Source organism: Phyllobates terribilis, unplaced genomic scaffold (genome assembly GCF_046119375.1).
Source record: "Phyllobates terribilis strain yellow unplaced genomic scaffold, ASM4611937v1 Scaffold_4__5_contigs__length_816908805, whole genome shotgun sequence".
NCBI lineage: Eukaryota > Metazoa > Chordata > Amphibia > Anura > Dendrobatidae > Phyllobates > Phyllobates terribilis.
This window is the reverse complement of record NW_027362764.1, coordinates 359396641-359422315: the sequence shown is the minus strand read 5'-3', so window position 1 is coordinate 359422315 and position 25675 is coordinate 359396641. Positions and strand designations below refer to the sequence as shown.

At 43.6% G+C, this 25675-nt stretch overlaps 1 protein-coding gene across 3 annotated transcripts in view; it reads right to left on the bottom strand.

The window, feature by feature from the left end:
- SLC12A7 (solute carrier family 12 member 7) overlaps positions 1–25675 on the bottom strand; it is a 531598-nt gene that overhangs the window by 275324 nt on the left and 230599 nt on the right. For all 3 annotated transcript variants that reach the window (XM_073678432.1, XM_073678433.1, XM_073678434.1), the window contains exon 5: positions 2043–2097. In XM_073678432.1, coding sequence (XP_073534533.1) covers positions 2043–2097 — 55 coding nt within the window. The remainder of the gene's footprint in view (positions 1–2042; positions 2098–25675) is intronic.

Sequence of the window (25675 nt, the reverse complement as noted above, 5' to 3'; positions counted from 1 at the left end):
CTTCTTTTCTTACTAATTGACGCAACTGAGTGGGATTAACCTCTTAAATGGGGTTGTCAGACACAAAACTTGCCCTGTATAGATAGTTATTTAAAAAAAAAATTGTAATTTGCTTTATTAGGAAATTCCCTACTGTAATCTCTATACAGATAATACTGGTATTTTTTTATTTTATTTTACTTCCTCTGACGTTTCATTTTAGAGGAGTCTCAAACAGGACGTCACAGGAGGATGGCCCTGCAATCACTTCCCCGCAGCGTCTATTACTTCCATTGAATCAGTACATCATTAGAGGGCACTTGCCACAGTTTCTTTCATTGCCGTCCCCTTATGATGTCAAAAATCAATTGCGGTGATGGAGGCAAGAAGTAGTGACAGAAGTGCCACAGCTTATATTACCTCTGTCAAACTTCTTCTGTCACTGCCACTTTGCAGTATCTGTCTGTGCCACTTGTGACACTCAGCCTGCCCGGCTTCCGCCACTACCCTCTGATGACATCTCGTTTAGATGAAAGAGGCGGGAGGGCACAGAAACTGAGGGGTGGCAGTGAAAGAACGGTGTCGGAAATGATGAGCGCTTCAGCTTCTATCTGCCTCAATCACCACGAATAATTCTAGGCATAATCAGGGACGGCGCTGAGCGCAAGTGATCACAGCACCATCCTCTGAAGAAGTCCTGTTTTTTTTTTTTTAAAAAAAAAAAAGCATACTATTCTTATTTTTTAGTCTACGTAGTTGTATGAGTCCTTGTTTTTTGTGGGATAATAATTATAATAATAAATAAAAATAATAATAAATAAAAATAATAATAGGGATGAGTTATAGTTTTGGATCACACCATTCATTTTGCCATATAATGCACTGAAACCCTGGGAAAAGTTTTTTTTAAGTGGAATGAAATGGTGAAGAAAATTATTTTTTTGTTTTGTATTGATAGTATTCATTCAATGGTAAAAGTAGCCTGGAAACATGATTCTCAGAGTTAATACAATTTCAGTAATACCAAACTTGCTTAGATGTTTAGGTTTTTTAGCTTAAGTAGTAGAAAAAAACAATTTAGAATTTTGTCACATTTCGGTCACCATTTTCTAAAATCAGTGTGAAGGTTTGTTTTTTATGAGCTGCAGATTTTATTGATATCATTTTGACGTACAATTAACATTTTGATTGCTTATTTTATTTCATTTTTTTTAGAGGAAGGTGAGGTGATTGAAAAATACAAATCTGGCATTTCAATTTTGCTTCTGTTTAAGGCATGTACCTTGCGGCTTAATTTTATATTTTATTCCGTACATGGTGATAGCAAATAGATTTCTTTTGTTAATTTTTATTTCTTTATTTTTAACATGGGAAAAGGTTGACGATTCAATTTTTTATATAGTTTTTAGATTTATACATTTACTTTTTTTCACTCTACTTTAGCCCTGTCACGGAAGTTGAACCTGCAATTATTTGACCGCTTATACTATATACTGGAACCCAAGTGTACTGCAATAAATAGTGTAAATGAAGGTCTCCTATGAAACAGCCAGTGGCTTGGCTGCACAGTAGTGCCAAGATGGCAAGCATGAGGTTCTTCAGCAGGTCCTAAGCGGCCATAGCAACCTATCCCTACCCCACAATTGCAACGCAGGAAGTCAATGTGTGCACGCATTGGTAACTGCTCCTTTAAATACTGCCGTCCGAGATTCACAGCGACATTAAAGGGAAAAGCTCAGCTCCAGTCGCGGCTGTTAGTGACAGATGCCGGCCTCTACCGTGTGTGTGTGGAACAGGTTCAGATCCTGAGCCCTCTCCATGACAGATATAGCCATCATAGGGTGTTAAGGGGTTAAAGATCATTTATTATATAAAGTACTTTTGTAAAATGTCCCAAGTGAAAATATTACAGAATTTGTACAATTGGCCATTGTAGCTAGCAATCATGACAAGGCTTTCATTTTTTCAAGAACATAACATGAGAAGTAATGTGATCAGTTGTTATGGGAAACAAAAACTTCATAAATCTCCAGCAATTAAGGGAAAAAAAACAAGTGTTTTACCTGGGACAACTCCATTCGTTGCAATTGCACTCATAGATATGGCAGTCAACATTGTCTGGAAAAATCAAGTCACATGATGGCGGTTACTTCAGGAGAAGACATAAAAGTGCCGGCTTACATGTTTTAACACCACATTTTATTGTTAATGAACATATCAACCTCCTAAAAGGACACAGTTTTATTTCACATCATGTGAAAGGAAACCAGTCAAGTAAAGAAATGTCATTACCTGCAGATATGGGGTTAATCTGCAGGTTGATAGCATTCTGAAGCTGCCCGATGCCCGCACTGAGAACCCTGGGCAGGTTTGGGCTTTTAGCAATGGGGTGGACCGGCACAACATACTTGGTGCATAGTGAGCAGCGGCTGTAACTGCGCCCGGCACTGACAGAGAGCAGTTTATTTCCGCCTGGCAGTGGGGCTCTCAGTATCTATAGATTAACCCCAGATCTGCAGGTTAAAAGCGTGTTTTTACATGACAGGTTTCCTTTAAAAATTTATCAGGCAAGTATAGGAGAGAAAGGAGAGGATGCTCTTATTTGCAAGTATGAGTTCTGTGGTTAAATATTACTACTGAAATACAGATTGCATCAAAAAGACATAGTTTGCAGTTTTTTTTTACATACATAAAACAATGATACTTGGAAGCAACCAGGAGGATGGCCTGCTCCACTTCGCGGCATTCGAAACTTGAAGCATTTAGAAGGCAAAACATAATTAATCATCACAAGAAGAGATACCAGTGCTTGCAGTGTCGGGTACTAGCTACAGGGAGTAGTATCAGTAGAATGTTAAGCTTTATTCACTAGAAAAATCCCACAAAGTTTCAACCCAGATGTTGCGCCTTGGTCAAGAAGTCAAACATAACAAATCGTGCTATCAAAGGGGAATGCAGTCCCTATCCATTTAATTACATAAGCAAAGCATGTGACATAATTTGTGACAACATAGCATCCTGTTCACACATTACCAATGTATACAAAGCAGTGTAAAAAAACCCATCACAAATCAGCATCAACACAGACAGCATGGTGGCTCAGTGGTTAACACTGTTGCTTTGCAGCCCTGAGATGCTCCCACCAAGAACAACATCTGCAAGGAGTTTGTATGTTCTCCCCGTGTTTGTGTGCGTTTCCTCTGGGTTCTCCGGTTTCCAAAAGACATACTAATAGGGAATGTAGATTGTGAGCCCCAATGGGGACAGTGCCAATAATGTCTGTGAAGCGCTGTAGAATTAATAGCGCTATATAAGTGAGTAAAATAAATAAAACACGATTATCTGCAGAAATCATTGCCCATAGCAAGTCTACAGTCATGGCCAAAAGTTTTGAGAATGACACCAAAATTATATTTTCACATGATCTGCTGGCCTCTGGTTTTTATTAGTGTTTGTCTGATGTTTATATCACATACAGAAATATAATTGCAATCATATTATGAGTACCAATAGGTTATATTGACAGTTAGAATGAGTTAATGCAGCAAGTCAATATTTGCAGTGTTGCCCCTTCTTCTTCAAGACCTCTGTAATTCTCCCTGGCATGCTCTCAATCAACTTTTGGACCAAATCCTGACTGATAGCAGTCCATTCTTGCATAATCAATGCTTGCATTTTGCCAGAATTAGTTTTTTTTTTTTTGTCCACCCGTCTCTTGATGATTGACCACAAGTTCTCAATGGGATTAAGATCTGGGGAGTTTCCAGGCCATGGACCCAAAATCTCTATGTTTTGTTCCATGAGCCATTTAGTTATCACCTTTGCTTTATGGCAAGGTGCTCCATGATGCTGGAAAAGGCATTGTTGGGCGCCAAACTGCTCTTGGACGGTTGGGAGAAGTGGCTCTTGGAGGACATTCTGGTACCATTCTTTATTCATGGCTGTGTTTTTAGGCAAGACTGTGAGTGAGCCGATTCCCTTGGCTGAGAAGCAACCCCACACATGAATGGTTTCAGGATGCTTTACAGTTGGCATGAGACAAGACTGGTGGTAGCGCTCACCTCTTCTTCTCCGAATAAGCTGTTTTCCAGATGTCCCAAACAATCGAAAAGGGGATTCATCAGAGAAAATGACTTTGCCCCAGTCCTCAGCAGTCCACTCCCTGTACCTTTTGCAGAATATCAGTTGGTCCCTGATGTTTTTTCTGGAGAGAAGTGGCTTCTTTGCTGCCCTCCTTGAAACCAGCCCTTGCTCAAAGAGTCTCCGCCTCACAGTGCGTGCAGAAGCACTCACACCAGCCTGCTGCCATTCCTGAGCAAGCTCGGCACTGCTGGTAGTCCGATCCCGCAGCTGAAACAGTTTTAAGATACGGTCCTGGCGCTTGCTGGTCTTTCTTGGGCGCCCTGGAGCCTTTTTGACAACAATGGAAGCTCTCTCCTTGAAGTTCTTGATGATGCGATAGATTGTTGACTGAGGTGCAATCTTTGTAGCTGCGATACTCTTCCCTGTTAGGCCATTTTTGTGCAGTGCAATGATGGCTGCACGTGTTTCTTTAGAGATAACCATGGTTAACTGAAGAGAAACAATGATACCAAGAACCAGCCTCCTTTTAAAGTGTCCAGTGATGTCATTCTTACTTAATCATGACTGATTGATCGCCAGCCCTGTCCTCATCAACACCCACACCTGTGTTAATGGATCAATCACTAAAACGATGTTAGCTGCTCCTTTTAAGGCAGGACTGCAATGATGTTGAAATGTGCTTTGGGGGTTAAAGTTCATTTTCTGGGCAAATATTGACTTTGCAAGTACAGTACTTGCTGTTAAGCTGATCACTCTTTGACATTCAGGAGTATATGCAAATTGCCATTACAAAAAATGAAGCAGTAAACTTTGGAAAAATTACTATTTGTCTCATTCTCAATACTTTTGGCCATGACTGTATACACGAGAGAAACAGTGAATTCAGTATAATGTGTACAAATGGATCACAAATAGAGAGATAAAGGAAGAACCTTACAAGTAGATAGCGACAGATTACAGCATTCAGAAAATGTGAACACATACTCACTCACCACTGCGCTCTTTGAAGCTCTCCGTGCTCTAAGCTGATGTCAGAGCATACTGGGTAGCGAGGCAGCCCTTCACATCTATCTGTAGGAAGTGTGCGCTAAGCACCCATATATCTGATATTATCATCAGGAGTGGATTAAGAGTAGCCAGGGTCCCGGGTAGTTTAGAAGGGCCCCCCACCCCCGGGTACCTGATGTGTCACGTGACATGTCACATGACCCCCTTTGATAAATCATGTGAGCAACACACAAGGTGGTTTGGTGCATATATGTAAATGGAAAAAAAAGCAGATAGCGCAAATTTTTCCCTTGTGTCCAGCATTATACATAACATAGCGTTATACAAAATAGAGCAGGGTGGGAGATCAATTTTCCCAAGGGGCCACATGAGAGACCGTGACTGTTGTGGAGGCCGAACCAATAGGCTGAAATTAATTCTGCTCAATACTAATATTAACATATTAATTATAATTATTTGTTTACATTAATTGTATAACTTAATATTGAGCACTATTAAGTATGCTGACATCCCCCTATATACAATGTGAGCCCCCCATAGCTGGTTATATACAGTGTGAGCCCCCCATAGTTGGCTATATACAGTATGAGCCCCCCCATAGCTGGTTATATACAGTATGAGCCCCCCCATAGCTGGTTATATACAATGTGAGCCCCCCATAGAGGGTAATATACAATGTGAGCCCCCCATAGCAGGTTATATACAGTATGAGCCTCCATTGCTGGTTATATACAGTATGAGCCCCTATAGCTGGATATATATATAACTAAAAAAATAAACACAACACATACTCACCTCGCTCCCATACCCCCGACACTGTGCTCCAGACGGTACCCGGGGCCATTCCCGCTCTGCCTGATGTCATGAGGCAGGGTGGGCCCAGCATCTGCGTGCAATGGAGACAACATGCGGCCGTGGCGGCCGGCTAGGAGAGGCTGTGTCGTGACGTGAGTGGGCATAACTGTTAAATAGACATGCCCGGCCACCTGCGCTGTGTATGCTGGGTCCGCTCTGCCTGACGTCATGCGGCAGGGCAGACTCAGCATCATTCAAGCTGCCTGCAGCCGCGGGCCCACGGCGGTGCCTTAACACATGGGATTGCGAATTATAATGGGGGCAATTCATGCGGTAGCCCAGACTACCCTCATTATAATCCACCTATGGATATTATAGTGTGGCCAGGATCTAAGCAACTGCATTACTATGGTCAGGGACTATTGAACATTCATATAGGAAGTAAAATAAAGAGAGCGATGAGGTAAGTATATGGTGCAATCCAGGTGCATCAGATGGAGACTGTTTTCAAAGGTTTTACGGACTGGTGAGATGAGAGTGACTCTAGATGGACAGATGAATAGGTTGGTTGCGTGGCTGTATCAGTAACTGGCACAGACCTCCACTTCAACTCAGACGCCAGCAAGGCAGAGGTGGGGTAATTATTTGGGTTTCATTAATAAAGATTAGCTGGCTGGACCTTTTTGGGTTGAAGTTGGTCTAAAAATCAAATTACCTAACCCATTGCCAGTTTTTAGAAGACACTTTATACAAGCAGTGGTATAGGAAAAAGTCTGCATCTTTTAAGAAAACCATGATTTTTATGCAGGACAATGCTCCTTTGCAAGAATCAAAGTACTTTGCTGCTTGGCTAGCCATTAAAGGCCTTAAAGATGTAAGAATAATGACATGGCACATCTCATCTCAACTCTTTTTCATGTTTCATTTAGTCGCATGATAATTCTGCATAATAGTTGCCCAATAATTTTTTGCATAGATATTCTCTTAACCCCTTAGTGACCAATAGAAGTCGTTTTACTGACCTGCGATATAACAGAATGTGGGGGCTCCCTCTTTGACCTCATTGGCACCCTGAGATCTTGATCGTGTGGTCCCGATGTTTGCCATGGCAGCTTATGGCCAAATAACGGCCTTACAGTCTGCCAGCTATAGCCTGTACAGAAGTTATTAAAATTTAGGTGGTAAAAACAAACTTTTTCATTCTTGTCATGCCACTTAAAATTACTTACTGAAAAGAACTAGAAGGGTTAATGAACTACCTGAAAGCAATTTTAAATATGTTGAGGGGTGCAGTTTTTAAAATGGTTTAACTTGTGTGTGGTTTCCAACATATAGGACCCCCAAAGTCACTTCAAAACTGAACAGGTCTCTATAAAAAATAAGTTTTGTAAATTTCCTTGAAAAAAATGAAAAATTACTGCTATATTTTTAAACCTTCTAAAATGTAACAACATAAAACAACACTTTACAAATGATGCTGCTGTAAAGCAGACATGAGGGAAATGTTATTTATTAATGTTTTGGGGTAGTATGACTATTGGGATTAAAGGGATAGTCATTCAAAGTTTGAAAATTGCAATTTTTAAAACATTTTTGACAAATTTCTTATATTTTTATAAATAAACGCAAAACATATCAACCTAAATTTACCATTATTATAAAGTATCATGTGTCACAAAAAACAATGGGATACGTTGAAGCATTCCAGAGTTATTACTACATAAAGTGACACTGGTCAGATTTAAAAAAAATTGGTCCGGTCACTAAAGGGTTAAGACAAAACCTCACTTTTAGTTTCTTAAATATTCAGGTTTCAGGTCTATTAACATTTTGGATTTGTTACGCTCGCGCCCGGACTGACTGGCGTGAGCGTGATTAGTGATCCCACTGTACCATGAACCGGGGAGTGCCTGGAGGGGCGTAACTAAGTATCAACTCGGTCCAACCAAGGTCACACGGTGTCTCAGTTGACTCCTTGCTTGAACCAGGGAGGAACCGAGCAGAGGGACCAGGTGCTACTCCAGGTCAGACCCCGGTCACAGCTGTTGACTGACACCGGGGAATGCAGGAACAGGCAGGTTAGGCTGGTATACAGACAGGTGGGTACTGGCTGGCACGGCTGGTATGAAGACAGGTGGGTATTGGCAGTCACGGCTGGTATGCAGACAGTAGGGGACTGGCAGGCTGGGCTGGCATGCAGACAGGATGGGAATGGCAGGCACGGCTGGTATGCAGACAGGAGGGGAATGGCAGGCACGGCTGGTATGCAGACAGGAGGGGAATGGCAGGCACGGCTGGTATGCAGACAGGTGGATACTGGCAGGTAGGAACGCAGGTAGGATAGGAACCAGTTCAGACTGGGACACAGGAACGGAGCCGCAGGTGTGGTGGACAGCAGAGCAGAGCAAAACCGCAGATGCGGTGAACAAGCAAAGCAGAACCGCCGGAGCGGTGAGCAAACAGAGCAGGGCGAAACCGCAGATGCCGTGAACAAGCAGAGTGGAGCAAAACCGCAGGTGCGGAGAACAAGCAGAGCGGAGCAAAACCGCAGGTGCGGTGAACAAGCAGAGCGGAGCAAAACCGCAGGTGCGGTGAACAAGCAGAGCGGAGCAAAACCACAGGTGCGGCGAACAAGCAGAGCGGAGCAAAATCGCAGGTACGGCGAACAAGCAGAGCGGAGCAAAACCGCCGATGCGGTGAACAAGCAGAGCAGAGCAAAACCGCCGGAGCGGTGTACAAGCAGAGCGGAGCGGAACCGCAGGTGCGGTGAACAAGCAGAGCGGAACCGCAGGTGCGGTGAACGAGCAGAGCAGAAGGTGCAGGCAGACAGGACAGGGCTCTGTTCACATGGAGCAGACTGGAAAATACAGGAAGATGGTTAGAACACAGGAGGTAGATACGGAGGAAGGGAAAGGGGACAAGCAGAACCAGATACACACAAGGTACTTACAATGAAGTAGCGAGTGGACACAAAACTCACAAACAGAAGTACAGAGACAACGAGTTGGAGTTAGGTGCAGGTTCAGACACTGCAGGAAAAGGGAAGGTTCGGACATAGAGACAAACAGGTAATGGGCTAGGACACTGTTCAGACAGGAACTGAACCGGGAACAAGATACAGTAACGAGCCTGGGAACTCTGCCCCCAGGGTGGCGGAAACAGACTAGAAGTCAGAGAAACAGGTAGCGGCCCTGGGTACTCGGCCCCCAGGGTGGAGGAAACAGACTAGAAGTCACAGTTACAGGTAGAGGCCTTGGGTACTCAGCCCCCAGGGTGGCGGACAGACTGGAGTCAGGATAGGACCTGGCAGCTCACAGTTGCACAGAACAGACAGTAAGAAAGTGTTGGTCAGGCACCACCCACTGAGTGGAGGGGGTTTAAGTATCCAGTGACTCACAGCAATAGGCTGAGGACGCATTAGGACTGCGCACACTGTAGCTTTAAGAATCAGAAAGCAACAGCGCCGACGCCCTAAGCCAGCAGACAAGACACATACAAACAGCAGGTACTGGAGCAAAAGTGTGCAGCCTGGCCTGAAAGGTAAGATTGTGGTCTTGCATGGTGGGAGATGGTAAGCCATGCAAGCACGCCACCAGGGATGTTACAGGATTGACAGACAACACTGTAGTTGTTCAATAATAAAAGTAACCATCAAAATAAAATTCACTAAAAATTGTGCACAGAGTGTATATTTCCAATCGCCAAGGATTTTTAAGGAAGCAATTATTGGCAAAACCATTCAGTTGTCACATTGGGGAAACACCCCTAGGTAGCACTCACACAAAGGTGGTGTGTCAAACATAAGAACAGGATGAGTGGATCATTCTCAGAAGGCGAGCCTCCAGGAAGAAACAAATGTAAGTCCAGCTCACCATAATAGACATCCTTAGATATTCGGAGCACAGGAAAATGCTGCATCAGAGCATAGGGAAATCACAAACAGGAGAAAATCCAGCTCAACGGACTTGTGAACAAACTTCTTTATTTATTTCAGCCTTAAGAGTATGCAGTCACCTGAAACGCGTCGATGTTGCATATCATGTAACCTACATCGCGGATTCTGTTTTTTCCTCTACCAAGCACTTTTTTGGTGAATAAAGAAAGTAGTTTGTTCACAAGTCCGTTGAGCTGGATTTAATGGATTTTCTCCTGTATATGTGATTGTCCAGGAATAAATATCATAGGCTATATGAATAAAAAAACTGAAGTGTAAAAATTGGAATCTCATCTAGGTATTTGGTTTCTAACATCCTGATATAACAGAAGTTCACAAGTTGGAGAGGACGTATTTGGAAACCTGCTTTAATACAATATCAGACATGTCATTAGTATGTGTTTTTGCTGGCCATCCTTCAATCTCATAATCCAGGGGCCACAATGGGGGGGGGGTCAAAAAAGGCTCAGTTATGTAAATGGACATATGGAGATCTTCGATCAGGACCACATGTAACAATCCATCCTCTTATAATATGTGAGGGCCATTTTTTATATGGTTGGGCAATAAAGACATACTATTAAGAGTGGTTGGCAGACGTGAAAACTGTTTTTGGAGAATCACAATTGACTCCGACAGTACTGTATACTTAGAAGATGGTAAATTACTGACTAACTGGTACGGTAACGAGTCTTAAAACAATATTCTTATGTACGAGTCAATATACTATGAATATGTTAAATGGGCTTCCTTACAGCCAAATGTTGATGATAAGGAGGATAATTGCAGTTGAGACACTTACTGATGAAAATAATAAGATGATGCCCATCAAATTAATTGAAGGTGACATTCTGAGTTTGATAAATAATAAAGGGATAAAGTAAAAATATCAAAATGTAAGATTCTGCTTGGTGCCGGTAAGAGAGAGGTTTGTTTAAGAGAATGGCTAGTATTCTAAGATAAAATAGGACGATGCTGAGAAAAGCCTTACCGGACAGTTAAAACAGAGGTACCTATATAATTTATTTTGCCTCATACCCATTAGGTAGGAAGAAGGGTTGTTGAACAATTAGGATTCTTAGGATTCTGTAATTGCAACGATATGCAGGAAAGGGATCTAAGGGAAATGTTATCAGATTCCTAATTTTTACACATGTAGATTGCTACATGTGATGTAGGTTATCCAATTCCTGTGTGGGCCTCTCTATCATTTGGGAGAATACACAAAAATGCGGACTGAACGTGAATCTAAATGAATAGACTATTCAGGAGTCTATTGGAGTTTCAGATTCTTGAACATTTCCACAGCATTAACATAATGTTTCTTAGCTTAGATCTGAATAATTGATGGATATTAGTGATGAGTGAGCATACTCGCAAATACTCGGTACTCGCCCGAGCATCTCAGTACTCGAGATGCTCGGAGCTCGCCGAGTACTTCCGAGATGCTCGAGCGGATGCTCGGGTCCCCTCCCTGCATGTTTCGCGCTCTTTAGAGCACCAATCAACATGCAGGGATTGTCTGCCACACACTGTAATGCCGCAGCCATGTTGGTTGTGGCATTATAGTGACTGGCTGGCTGCACAGCGTCATCAGGTCTACATCAGACCTGGCGCCGCCGTGCTCGTCAGTCTATTCCGCAATTAGGCAGTGAAGGGGGAGGTGCTGTTGAGCTAGGGAGAGATTTGGTTGTTTATTAGTGAGTGTAGGCATTCCACAAGATTCTCTACACATATCCATGTCAACTAACAGTCCTTCTGAGGAGTAATCCAGCTGTAGATATATCAGTGCTATGCAGGCAGGCAGGGTATATAGCAGACTGCAGTGCATATAACAAGAGGGTCCATTCCAGTTCTGTCTGCTGGTGCTGTTACAGCTATTTCTACAAATAGCCCCAGGTAAGAGGGGCCAGAATAATTTTTTTTTTATCTTAATCCTTAAAAAGCAATCCAGAGAACACAGTTTTTCTGCGCCATTTGCTTGTTGGCACTGCAGAACACACCCAGGTCCTTTCCATATTACAGTGCTAAAATCCAGCTATTTAATCCAGCTGTGGTTTGTCTGTCACACGGATCACATATAATTGCGCTGAAAATTCTGCCATTTTTGGCCTCCATTAAAATTTTGTTGCAGTGTGTCAGTGAAGTTATTGACACGAGATAGTTGTTAAAAATAGTTACCTACAGGCCAGCTATTTAAAACTGTGGTTTGTCCGTCACACGGATCACATATAAGTTCCCTCCAAATTCAGCCATTTGAAGTGAGCGTGGAAGATATTGCCCTCCATTTAAAATGGGCAAGGCAGGTGGCAAGGGACGAGGAACTGGACGGTGATGGTGCATGCAGAGGCCAAGGCCGTGGTCCAGCTGAAATTGTGCCACAACAAACACCCACATCTTCTCGCTCGACCTTCCTGTCCCAATTAATAGGGGACCGTAGAACACCACTATTGAACACAGAGCAGTGTGAAAAGGTTATTGGTTGGATAGCAGATAATGCTTCCAGTCACTTAGTCACCACCACCACCCTGTCTTCCACGCTGTCAAGTCTCAGTAGCCGTGAGTCTGGACTGCATATTCCTCACCCTGATCCTCCTTCCTCCCACCATGCCGAGTGCCCAGAGACAACTGATCCCACACTAGGGCATTCTGAAGAGCTGTTCACTTTTCCATTTATAGATTCGGGCCTTTCGCCCGGTCCACTTGAAGCGGGGCAAGAGGAGATCGCGTGTAGCGATGCCCAAATATTTGAGCAGCCACGGTTACACGAAGGCGACGGTGGGAAAGGGTCACAAGAGATGGATGATGATAAGACACAATTGCCAGAAAGTCAGGAGGAGGACCAGGGTGCGGAAGTGGAAGACGAGGTGGTGGATGATATAGTAAATGACCCAATCTGGCAGGAGGACACGCAGAGCAAGGACAGCAGCACACAGGGGGAGGGAGGCAGAGCACCCCAACAGGCAGGAAGAAGCAGTGTGGTGGCCTCAGACAGAAGGCAGACAGCAGTTCCCCGTAACACCAATACAAAGGAAGTTGCCAGTACAACTGTTAGGCCTTCCCGAGTTTGGTTGTTTTTTAACTCTGCCGTTAACCCCAAAAAGGCAATTTGCACCACTTGCCAGGCCAGCATCAGCAGGGGTAGCAAAACTAGCAGCCTGACCACCACCAGCATGATCAGGCACATGGCAGCAAAGCACCCGACTTTGTGGGCCAAACCCCAGGGTCCAGGAACAGTGTCTGCGGGTGACACCACTGCTTCTTCCGCTGTTGTGCGTGCAAGCCAATCCCCTATCCATAGTGCATGTAAACATGCCTCCTGCCCTGCACCGGTCATTGCACACTCTCAACTAGCACCATCTGTAAGCACGTCCATGTCCCAGCGCAGCATTCAGTTGTCCATATCCCAGTCCTTGGAACACAAGCGCAAATACGCAGCCAACGCCCCACAACTAAATTCCCACATTTCGGTTACTGCTTGCACTCGAAATTTTGCCTTTTAGGCTCGTGGAGATGAAAGCTTTCCACAACCTGATGGTAGCGGCCGTCCCTCGGTACTCAGTCCCCAGCCGCCACTATTTCTCCAGGTGTGCCGTCCATGCATTACACAACCACGTGTCCACAACATTAGCCGTGCCCTCAACAATGCAGTTACTGGGAAAGTCCACCTATCCACGGACCCGTGGACAATTGCTTCTGGGCAGGCACGGTACATATTGCTGATGGCATACTGGGTTAACAGTGGAAGTCGGGACCCAGTTGGACCTTGGGACGGAACACATCCTCCCGACGCTGAGGATTGTGGGTCCTCGGTTAATCAGGGCTGCCTCCACAGTCTACAGCTCCTGCACCTCATCCTCCTCAGCATCCTCCTTTTCAGCCTCCATCTCTGAAATGACAAGCTGGAAGCACTGCAGCATTGCCTAAGCCAAGCGGAAACAGGCTGTGCTGAAGCCAATATGATTATGTTTGTGGACAGCTCTGAAAGAGCAAGCAGATCTATGGCTGACAGCTGAACCCACAGTGAGGCATGGTCGTATGTGACAATGGCCGGAAACTGGTGGCGGCTTTGAGGTGAGGCGAGCTCACACATGTACCATACCTAACCCACGTGCTTAACCTTGTGGTTCAGCAGTTTCTCAAAACCTATCCGGAACTGCCGGATCAGCTTGTCAAAGTACGCCGCCTGTGTGTCCATTTTAGAAAGTCAGCTACAGCTTCTGCCGCCCTTGCCGTGCTTCAGCAGCGTTTGCAGCTTCCGGCTCACCGACTGGTGTGTGATGTCCCCATGCATTGGAATTCTACACTTCAGATGTTGGGAAGGACTTGTGAGCAGAAGAGGGCAGTTGTTGACTACCAGCATCAACAAGGCTGTTGGTATTCAGTTCAGACTCCACACACAAGACCTCAGGAGTGGACATGGATGTCAGACATCTGTACCATCCTCCAAAACTTTGAGGACTCCACCAAGATGCCATAATTAGCGTCACCATACCGCTTCTCTGTCTTCTGAAACGCTATCTGCTCACAATCAGCGGATGCATGGCAGGCGGAGCATGAGGAGATGGAGCAAGGAACCATACAGGGTGATTACACACAGCCCAGCCTCATCTCATCCCAACGTGGATTGGGTGACAATGAGGAAGAGGAGGAGGAAGAACAGGAGCTAGTTTCCTGCGCTATAGATGGTACTACCTGCACTGTCATACCGTCTGTTCAGCGTGGATGGCCTGAGGACAGGGAGGAGGAGGAGGAGAGCATGGTCAGTCGTCCTCTTGGTGAGGACACGGAAGTCTTGCCTGTTAGCATTATGGCACGCATGGCTGAGTTTATGTTACGCTGTCTTTCCAGTGACCCTCGCGTTCTCAAAATTTTGGGTGACAGTCATTACTGGTATGACTACAAAAATGGGGCAGTACCAGAAGGCCCTTGTTGCGGAATTATTAAAAAAAATTCCCATCTGAAAACGCTGGCGGCAGAGGTCACAGTTCGTTGGATAACCAAGGAGTACAGATGAGAGAGACACAACTCCAATCCAGCAGACGCAGGGGAACACTGTCAAAGTTCTGAGAGAGTTTTCTCAGCCCCTCCCATCGCACAGGCCCTGAGGAGCGAGGTACTCTCACAAGGAGTGCAAAGTTTGGGAAGATGATGAGGGAGTACCTTTCCAACCGTACCAACGTCCTCTGTGATTCCTCTGTGCCTTATAATTATTGGGTATCCAAGCTGGACACATGGAATGAACTAGCTCTCTACGCCTTGGAAGTCCTGGCCTGCCCTGTCGCCAGCGTTTTATAAGAGCGAGTTTTTAGTACTGCTGGTGGAATTATAACTGATAAGCACAGCCGAATGACAACTGAAAATGCTGACAGGCTGACTCTTATAAAAATGAACAAGGGTTGGATCGGGCCAGACTACTCAACACCACCGAATGATAGCAGCGTAACAGGACACTGGATTTGAATTTTTTTCTGGGAGGTGTATTCCCATGCACCTTTTCACACCCACACATGGGTATACGCTTCCTGATTTTGGCTATTTGCTCTTGTCCTCCTACTTCTCCTCATCCTCCACCACCATATCACCAGGGCGACCGTGGTCCGTGATGCAACACCCGTAAAAAAAATTTTTTATACAGTATGTTCATGTATACCCCCCAGGGGTAAATGTTTGTCAGGCCATACACTTAGTGCATGGGCATTACAAGTGTAGGAGACCCGCTCCTTTCTAATGGGAATATTTTTTTATGAGGCCCTCCTCCACGTCTTTTCCAAGGTGCATTGGAGTGCCTCCCAATTTTTGGCAGCCGTTGCATTCACTGCATAGGCAAACACTATGGGAGAACCACTTCCCAATAATGGGAACATTGTTTTCAGGAGGCCCTCTGACCTCCACGTCTCTTCCAAGGGGTATTGGAGTGCCTCCAAATTTTTGGAAACCCTTGCATTCACTGCATAGGCAAACACAATGGGAGACCCACTTCCTAATAATGGAAACATTGTTTTCAGGAGGCCCTCTTTTAAGTCTCTTCAAAGGGGTATTGGGGTGCGTCCAAATTTTCAAAGGGGTATTGGAGTGCGTCCAAATTTTGGGCAGCCCTGCCACTCACTGTATATGCAATAACAGTATAGGAGACCCTCTCTTTAGTAATGGGAACAGCAAAGCATAGCAGGCTGATGGCACTCTAAGAATAGGGAGGGCCGACAGATGGACCTTCAAAAATAGGCTTTGTGACTTTCAGAGTCCCTCCTTCATAAATGAAACAGGATGTGTCTGATCACGTCTCACACACCACATGGCCAGATAAGGTTGTAAAATTGTTAATATTACATTTCCCGGTGAACGCATTTGTCACGGTTGAAAGCAGTGCAAAAAAGCATCAAAAACGCTACGTGTGAACATAGCCCAAGGTGTGGAGGAGTATTTTTGTTTTTGGTTATTTATTTTGCCTTATATACAAGTCATTACTCTGGAAAGGATGTTCCTTAACATATTTCCCAGGAAAATCCATTTTGATTTCGCTTTTGTATGTTTTATTGTGAGTCCGTAAAAGTGGCATAATACCTCTGACAACGTTGTTCACAGCAGTGACCCCGGAGTCAGGCTAAGTGCCCACGATGCAGAAATTCTGCATATTTTTTACGCTTCTCCTTGGCAGGAAAAACGCATGCGAATTTTAAATGCAGTTTTCCCGCCAGGTAGAAGCGTTTGTGAAGCGTCTTTGCATGCATTTCTGCATGCGGGTTATCAAGCACTTTTCCAAGCGATTTTAGCATCACTTGGAAAAGTGCTTGACAACTTGTTCACACTATATAAATCCATGCAGCCGGGATGGATTTATAGTAGTGTGACCAAGTTAGTTAAAAAAAAGAATAAGAATGGTGAAAAATAAAAAAAATAAAGTTTATACTCACCTTCTGATGTCTTCCCGGTGTTTTGTCTGCTCCGTCCGGTGTGTTGCACTGCTTGTGGGTGTGTGAAGGACCTGCGGTGACGTCATTGAGCCATGTGATGGGTCACATGACTCAGTGACGTCATGGCAGGTCCTTCACATCAACGCGAACATTGCAAGACACCGGACAGAGCAGACAAAACACCGGGAAGACATCAGAAGGTGAGTATAAACTTTATTTTTTATTTTAAATTCTTTTTTTTACAGGTTCTATGGTACCCAGGTCTGGATGAGAGTCTCCTCTTCTCCAGGCCTGGGTACCATCCGCACATTGAACCGTGTGATATCCGCATGTGCAAATGCAGTGATGCGGATGTCACGCGGTCCAATGCAAGTCAATGGCGGCGATTACGCCGCGCTTCCGCAAAATTAATGGACATGCTGCGGATTTTTGAGCGCAGCATAAACGCTGCGGAAAAATCCACAACATGGGCATTGAAAGTGCGGCTTGTCATTGGAGACCATGGGGGGCGGATTACCAAGCGTTTATGCTGCGGAAATTCCGCAGCATAAACGCTTGTAAAACGCTACGTGGGCACCAAGCCTTAGAAATGCTTTCAGGGGTCTTCCCCATGCTGTTCTCATGTCTTTTGAGCACTATTCCCATCAATTTGGGCAATTTTTAGGCCTTCTGCAGACCGCCGGGAGGAGCCGCCTGAAAAATGCTCGAGTTTCCCATAGACTTACATTGGGCTCGTTGCTCGGGTCTAGCACCCGAATATTCCACTGTGCTCGACCTGAACAACGAGCACCCGAGCATTTTAGTGCTCGCCCATCTTTAATGGATATTGCTTATTCCAAGTGAGTAGGTAATCGTGAGACACCATTAAAAAGACAAGAACTTTGGTGGAGTTACAAATTAGATACTCTTGAACCAAGAGGCCTGAGCCATGATTAACCACTTCGCACCAGAGCCTGTTTTTGCCTTCGTGACCGGGCCAATTTTTTCAATTCTGACCACTGTCACTTTAGGAGGTAATAACTCTGGAACGCTTCAACGGATTCCCCTGATTCTGAATTTGTTTTTTCGTGACATATTGTACTTCAGGATAGTGGTAAAATTTCTTCGATATCACTTGCGTTTATTTGTGAAAAAATCGGAAATTTGGCGAAAATTTTGCAATTTTCAAACTTCGAATTTTCATGCCCTTAAATCAGAGAGATATGTCACACAAAATAGTTAATAAATAACATTTCCCACATGTCTACTTTACATCAGCACAATTTTGGAACCCAAATTTTTTTTTATTAGGGAGCTATAAGGGTTAAAAGTTGACCAGCGATTTCTCATTTTTCCAACAAAATTTACAAAAACATTTTTTTAGGGACCACATCTTATTTGAAGTGACTTTGAGGGGCCTTTATGACAGAAAATACCCAAAAGTGACACCATTCTAAAAACTGCACCCCTCAAGGTGCTCAAAACCACATTCAAGAACTTTATTAACCCTTCAGGTGCTTCACAGAAATTTTTGGAATGTGGAAGAAAAAAATGAACATTTAACTTTTTTCACAAAAATGTTACTTTAGACCCAATTTTTTTTATTTTCACAGGGGTAACAGGAAAAAATGGACCCCAAAATTTTTTGTGCAATTTCTCTTGAGCGCGCTGATACCCCATATGTGAGGGAAAACCACTGTTTGGGCGCACGGCAGGGTTCGGAAGGGAAGGAGCGCCATTTGACTTTTTGAATGTAAAATTTGTTTGAATAATTAGCGGACGCCATGTTGCATTTGGGGGGCCCCTAATGTGCCTAAACAGTGGAAACCCCCCACAAGTGACACCATTTTGGAAACTAGACCCCTTACGGAACTTATCTAGATGTGTGGTGAGCACCTTGAACCCCAAGGTGCTTCACAGAAGTTTATAATATTGAGCTGTAAAAATAAAATTTTCACATTTTTCCCACAAAAACGTTTTTCATCCCTTAATTTTGCATTATCATAAGGGTAATAGGATAAATTGCACCATGAAGTTTGTTGTGCAATTTCTCCTGAACACGCTGATACCCCATATGTGGAGGCAAACCACTGTTTGGGCGCACGGCAGGGTCCGGAAGGGAAGGAGCGCCATTTGACTTTTTGAATGTAAAATTTGTTTGAATAATTAGCGGACGCTATGTTGCATTTGGGGGGCCCCTAATGTGCCTAAACAGTGGAAACCCCCCACAAGTGACACCATTTTGGAAACTAGACCCCTTAGGGAACTTATCTAGATGTGTGGTGAGCACCTTGAACCCCAAGGTGCTTCACAGAAGTTTATAATATTGAGCTGTAAAAATAAAATTTTCACATTTTTCCCACAAAAACGTTTTTCATCCCTTAATTTTGCTTTATCATAAGGGTAATAGGATAAATTGCACCATGAAGTTTGTTGTGCAATTTCTCCTGAACACGCTGATACCCCATATGTGGAGGCAAACCACTGTTTGGGCGCACGGCAGGGTTCGGAAGGGAAGGAGCGCCATTTGACTTTTTGAATGTAAAATTTGTTTGAATAATTAGCGGACGCCATGTTGCATTTGGGGGGCCCCTAATGTGCCTAAACAGTGGAAACCCCCCACAAGTGACACCATTTTGGAAACTAGACCCCTTAGGGAACTTATCTAGATGTGTGGTGAGCACCTTGCACCCCCAGGTGCTTCACAGAAGTTTATAATATTGAGCCAAAAAAATACAATTTTCACATTTTTCCCACAAAAAATGTTTTTCATTCCCTAATTTTGCATTATCATAAGGGTAACAGGATAAATTGCACCATGAAATTTGTTGTACAATTTCTCCTGAGTACGCCGATACCCCATATGTGGGGGAAAACCACTGCTTTGGTGTACGGCAGGGTTCGGAAGAGAAAGGAGCGCTATGTTGGCTGGGATAGGTTGCAGACACCATGTCACATTTGAAGAGTCGCTGACATGCCGAAACAGCAGAAACCCCCACAAGTGACCCCATTTTGTAAACTACACCTCTCAAGGAATTCATCTAGGGAAGTAGTGAGTATTTTTTAATTTTTAAATTTATACCATTGGGCAGTGAAAAAAGCATAATTATATTTTTACCACAAAAAAATGTTTTACCCTCAGATTTTACATTTTCCACACAGGGCAATGGGTAAAAATGGTGCCGAAATGTGTCACACAATTTCTTCTAAAAGTGTCAATACCCCATATGTGGCTGTATCGTACCGCTTAGCCATACGGCGAGATCTGGGGGGACGGAGCGCTATTTGACAATTGGAGAATAAATTATTGTAGAATAGGCATTTGGATTTGGGAGCACAAAATTTTCTGAATTTCTTTTGGCGGGCAAGGGCCATTTCGCTTTTCCAGAGTCTTTCTGCTACCAGTAACTTGGAAGTCCCTTATATTTCTAACAGATGACGGACCTGAGTGGGGACTAGCTTTTTTTGAGGACTGAGTTGAAGCTTTTATTGGGAACATTTTACGTAACATTTATCCGGCGCTCTAGGCTGAGCACTTACATCGGGGTTTCCATCTAAATTTCCAAGTGATGTAATTCAGATGAAATCCCTGCGGGATCCATTCACTGTAATGAGGCAGCAGAGTTACTCTGGACTCCGTCTGGCCTCTGTTTAGCGGTGTCCTTTTTTTCAGAAGTGCACAAAACTGTGGCCAACCGCACTTTTATGCACGCCTAAAACAAATGACACCGTGGGATCACAGGCCAGATGGCATTCACAGTGGCCTATATCTGCCTCATTACAGGGAATCTTCCGTCATGGATTCCGTCTGAATCAAGAATTTCAGAGATTTACACGGAAACTCTGGCGTAAGTGCTCAGCGCAGAGCGCAGGATAAATGTGAGCAGAGCCTTAATGCGATCTTTGGGAGACATAATAAACAAATCAGTAGCAGGTGAAGAATTGGTTTTATTTATTTTTTACGCCGTTCCTCGTGCGGTATAAGTGATGAAATTACTTTATTCTTCGGGTCGGTGCGATTACAGAGATACCAGATTTATATCGGGTTTTTATGACTGACAGCTCTCACACACTAAAAGACGCTTTTTTTAAAAAAATCTAGTTTTTGCATCGCCATATTTTGAGAGCTATAATTTTTCCATATTTCGGCCGACAGAGTCATGTGACGGCTTGTCTTTTGCGGGACGAGTTGACCTTTTTATTGGTACCATTTTTGGGTACGTGACATTTTTTGATCGCTTTCTATTCCGTTTTTTGGGAAGTAAAATTAACAAAAACAAACAATTCAGGAATTGTTTTTTGAGGGTTTTTTTTATGCCGTTCTGCGTGTGGTAAAAGTGATCAGGCAGCGTTATTCTTCGGGTCAGTACGTTTACAGCGATACTACACTTACTGTATTTTTTTTTATGTTTTGGCGCTTTTACACAATAAAACAATTTTATAGAAAAAAATATTTTTTTTGCATTGCTTTATTCTGAGCTATAACTTTTTTATTTTTTGGCTGATGGAGCTGTATGGCAGCTTTTTTTTGGGAACAAGATGACGTTTTCAGCAGTACCATTTTTATTTCCATTTTGCTTTTTGATCGCATTTTTTTCCACTTTTTGTTTGGCGATATGAGGAAAAAGCATAGTTTTTTGCTTCGTTTTTTATTTATTTTTATTACGGTGTGCACAGAAGGAGTTAATTATTGTGACAGTTTTATAGCTCAGGTTGTTTCGGACGCGGGGATACCAAATATGTGTACTTTTTTTATTTTTGCATAACTATACGGATTTATCGGTTTAATATTTTATTTATTTATTTTAATTTATTTTGTTTGTTTTTTTTTAACAGTTTCAAAACATTTTTTTTTACTTTTTTTTACATTTTTACTTAGTCCCTGTATGGGACAATAATTTTTATTTTTCTGATCGCTTATCTCATGTAATGTAATAGACATATATTACATTACATGAGATCTTCACACAGTCAGTGTGTCCTGCCAGGCTTCAGCTGCAGGCTGCAGGCTGACGCTGGCAGGACACCATATATGGCAGAGCTGGAGGCGGTCATGTGACCTCCAGCTGCCATAGGAACCCAAGGTCCTTGAAGGTATCAGGGGTCTTCGGAGAGGTAAGTATACCACCCCCTCTCCTCCTGCTGTGTTCTATATGCCACGATAACTATAGATCGCGGCATGTAGAAGACAGCAAAGGGTTAACATCACTGGGACCTGATCCAATCAGGTCCCGATGATGTTCCCTGTCAGAGCTATCGCTCTGCACCGCTCCCGCAGCACTTGCAGGACCCTGGGGGTCCTGAGCGCTGCGAGACCACCCACCGTTTTTAAACGTCCGCGCTGCACAGAGCCCAGGCAGCGCGGACGTTTATGTACAGTGGGCGGTCGGGAAGCAGTTAAAGTAGAATCCTTCATTTAAGCAGAACTCTAGATACAACAGCATAATTAGTGTAAACAATCAAATCAAACAAAGAAATGTAAGCTGGTACCTGCCTTAACTTCCATTAGGAGTATAGTCCATCACCAAGTTTAGATACTGGCCATGCCATCATTTTATTTTAGTGTGCACTTCACACACTCCCTATAGACAGACATGAAGGGCTGCCTAGCAGCCCCGACATCAACTTCGTTTGTGAGGACCTTCAGATCGTGGTAGTAAGCGAGTATGTGTTAATATTTTCTGGATGCCATGAGCGCTGTAATCTGTAATGTAAGGATTGATCTGTATCTTCTTATTTGTGATCTCTCTCTAAGTATGAGCAGAGGTGTATCTAGGTTTTCTGGCAAGAATTCAGTTTGGTGCTTCCCCCTCAAACGGTTTGAGTAGACATGATGTGACCGCTTACTCATATGTGATTTGCTTACATACAGTCACGTGCTGACAAGCAGCTTTTCATATTTCTCTCAATGCTCAGTGAAAAACAGAGAAGCAATAAGAAAAGCTAGTTGTCATGAGACCGTAAGTATGAAAATCTCATAGGTATGAAGTGGCCATGTGATAACTGCTGGAAGTAGGAAGCAGAGCAAATCCTGACTGTGGGTATATTTATGCTGTTAGGATTGACATACTACAGGGCCTGTATTTTAACTAAATGGCTTGTCCAGATTTGTGATGAAAGTCTGTAGTTACTCTACTCACTGCAGGCCTCTGAATTCTCAATGTGTGCACTGCACACTTTTAGGATTCTCCCGAGACAGCGGCAAGAGTGGATGGTCATGTGAGCGCAAGTATGCGATTTGCAAACTTCCGGACACATTCCGACTAGATGTGTCCTGCCTTGCTCAATTCATATTCATTGAGCGAGGCCATGCATGTCTAGTCATCATGTGACCAGATGGAAAGTGCATTATTGCGGTTTAGTGACCTCTCGCTCTCATTGCCAGCACCAGAGAATCATGACAGTGTGCATTGAGCGCTGTGAGAATTCAGAAGTCTGCAGTCACAGAGTAACTGCAGACATTCATCATAAACTTTAAAAGGAACCTGTCATATCCAAGCTACTATGTACACTGCCCCCATAGCGTTGTTAGTGATGCAATGCATCACTAACATGCTAATTTCATTAAAATTGGTGCAGCTATAATGATTTTCTAACCTTTAATAGACTTAGATCCTACCTGCTCATTCAGTCATAGGGGTGTGATGCTCATGTTCAGTCATGGATGGGCGCAGCATTCAGTCAGTGCTGGCGCCGCCCATGTATTTGAATAACGTGCCCGGCGAGCACTGATACTGTGGGGCGCATGCGCATTTGTCCATGTCCTGCCACTGGTTCCGCACATGCGCAGTGAGTCTGTGTAGTTGCCAGCTTCACTGCGCATGCGCTATTACCTGTGGCTCTCCGCGCGTGCGCAGTCCAGCTATATTGCGGTCACAGCTTCAGTGTGTTAGTGCACATGCGCAGGAGCATATGCGCATCACAGTGGCACAGTGTGAGGAGAGGAGTGCATGTAATTGTGGCACCAAATGTAATGTGCGCGCTTACAATTACATGTACTCCTCTCTACACACTGCCATGGCAACGCGCAGAAGTTGGAGCAGATACTGTACCATGAGACAGGCCAGTACACCAAGAGATGTGGAGGGGAACAACCCAGCATCAGGACCGTTATTCTCCTCCTTTGTGTAAGGAGGAACAGGAGGAGCAGTGCCAGAGCCCTGCAAAATGACCTCCAGCAGGCCACTAACATCGATGTGTCTGCTCAAAATGTCAGAAACAGACTCCATTAGGTTGGTAAGAGGGCCCGACGTCCACAAGTGAGTGTTGTGCATTCAGTTTCACAGCATGCAGGGCGATTGGCATTTGCCAGAGAACACCAAGTTTGGCAAATTCCACATTGGCGCCCTGTGCTCTTCACGGATGAGAGCAGGTTCACACTGAGCACATGTGACAGACGTGACAGAGTCTGGAGACGAAGTGGAGAACATTCTGCCGCCTGCAACATCCTCCATCATGACCGGTTTTGCAGTTAGTAAGAAATGGTGTGGGTGTGGGGAGGCATTTCTTTGGAGGGCCACACAACCCTGCAAGTGCTAGCCAGAGGTACCCTAACTGGCATTAGGTACCGGGATGAGATCCTCAGACCCATTGTGAGACATTGTATGTATGTGTATAATATATATATATATATATATATATATATATATATATATATATATATATATATATATATATATATATATATATATATATATATATATATATGTATACACACATACATACACAGTACAGACCAGAAGTTTGGACACGCCTTCTCATTTAAAGATTTTTCTGGATTTTCATGACTATGAAAATTGTACATTCACACTGACTGTGCAAAGCAGTCATCAAAGCAAACGGTGGCTACTTTGAAGAACCTAGAATATAAGACATATTTTCAGTTGTTTCACACTTTTTTGTTAAGTATATAATTCCACATATGTTAATTCATAGTTTTGATGCCTTCAGTGTACATACACAAACAGCTCTGGCAAAAATTAAGAGACCACTGATTTTCATTTTCTCTGATTTTTCTCTTTAAACGTATATTTTTGAGTAAAACGTACATTGTTGTTTTATGCCATAAACTACTGACAACATGTCTCCGAAATTCAAAGCTAAAAAATTTGTATTTATTTGCAGCAAATGAGAAATCGTCAGAATAATAAAAAAGAAACAGTGCTTTCAGACCTCAAATAATGCAAAGAAAACAAGTTCTTATTCATTTAGAAACAACAATACTCATGTTTTAACTCATGAAGAGTCCAGAAATCAATATTTGGTGGAATAACCATGATTTTTAATCACAGCTTTCATGCGTCTTGGCAAGCTTTCCACCGGTCTTTCACACTTCTTTTGGGTGACCTTATGCCACTCCTGGCACAAAAAAATAAGCAGTAGTTCTTTGTTTGATGGCTTATGACTATCCATCTTCCTCTTGATTACATTCCAGAGGTTTTCAGTGGGGTTCACGTCTGGAGATTGGGCTGGATGAAAGGCATTTTTCTAGCTTTACATTACTTGAGGCCTGCCTCTAGGAGCCTGTTACGAACTGTTCTTCCAGCGCACTTCACCCCAGCTGCCATTTGCCATTCCTTTTCTAGCTCACTTGATGTCATCCTGTGGTTGCTGAGAGACATTCGAATAAGAGGACAGTCATCCCGGTCAGTGGAGAGTCGCTTTCGTCCTCTGCCGGTCTGCAGCTTTGTTGTCCCCAATGTCTGCTGCTTGACCGTGTTGTAATGGACTGCCGTCTTCGTAATTTTAAGGATGGAGGCAGCATGACGCTCACTGTATTCCTCTGCTAGTAAAGCCAGAATTGAGCACTTCTTTTCCTCACTCAAGACTTTTCTTTCCAACTACTTTGGCATGGTTAAAAGTTATTTTTTCATTCAAATTACTTTTGGGCTATTCCTAGCACTTGTTTTGCCATCCAGCTTGTCCTATTGCAAGAGGATTGTGAAGACCACAGCAGTGTTTTTTATACTTTCCCTCGTTACGC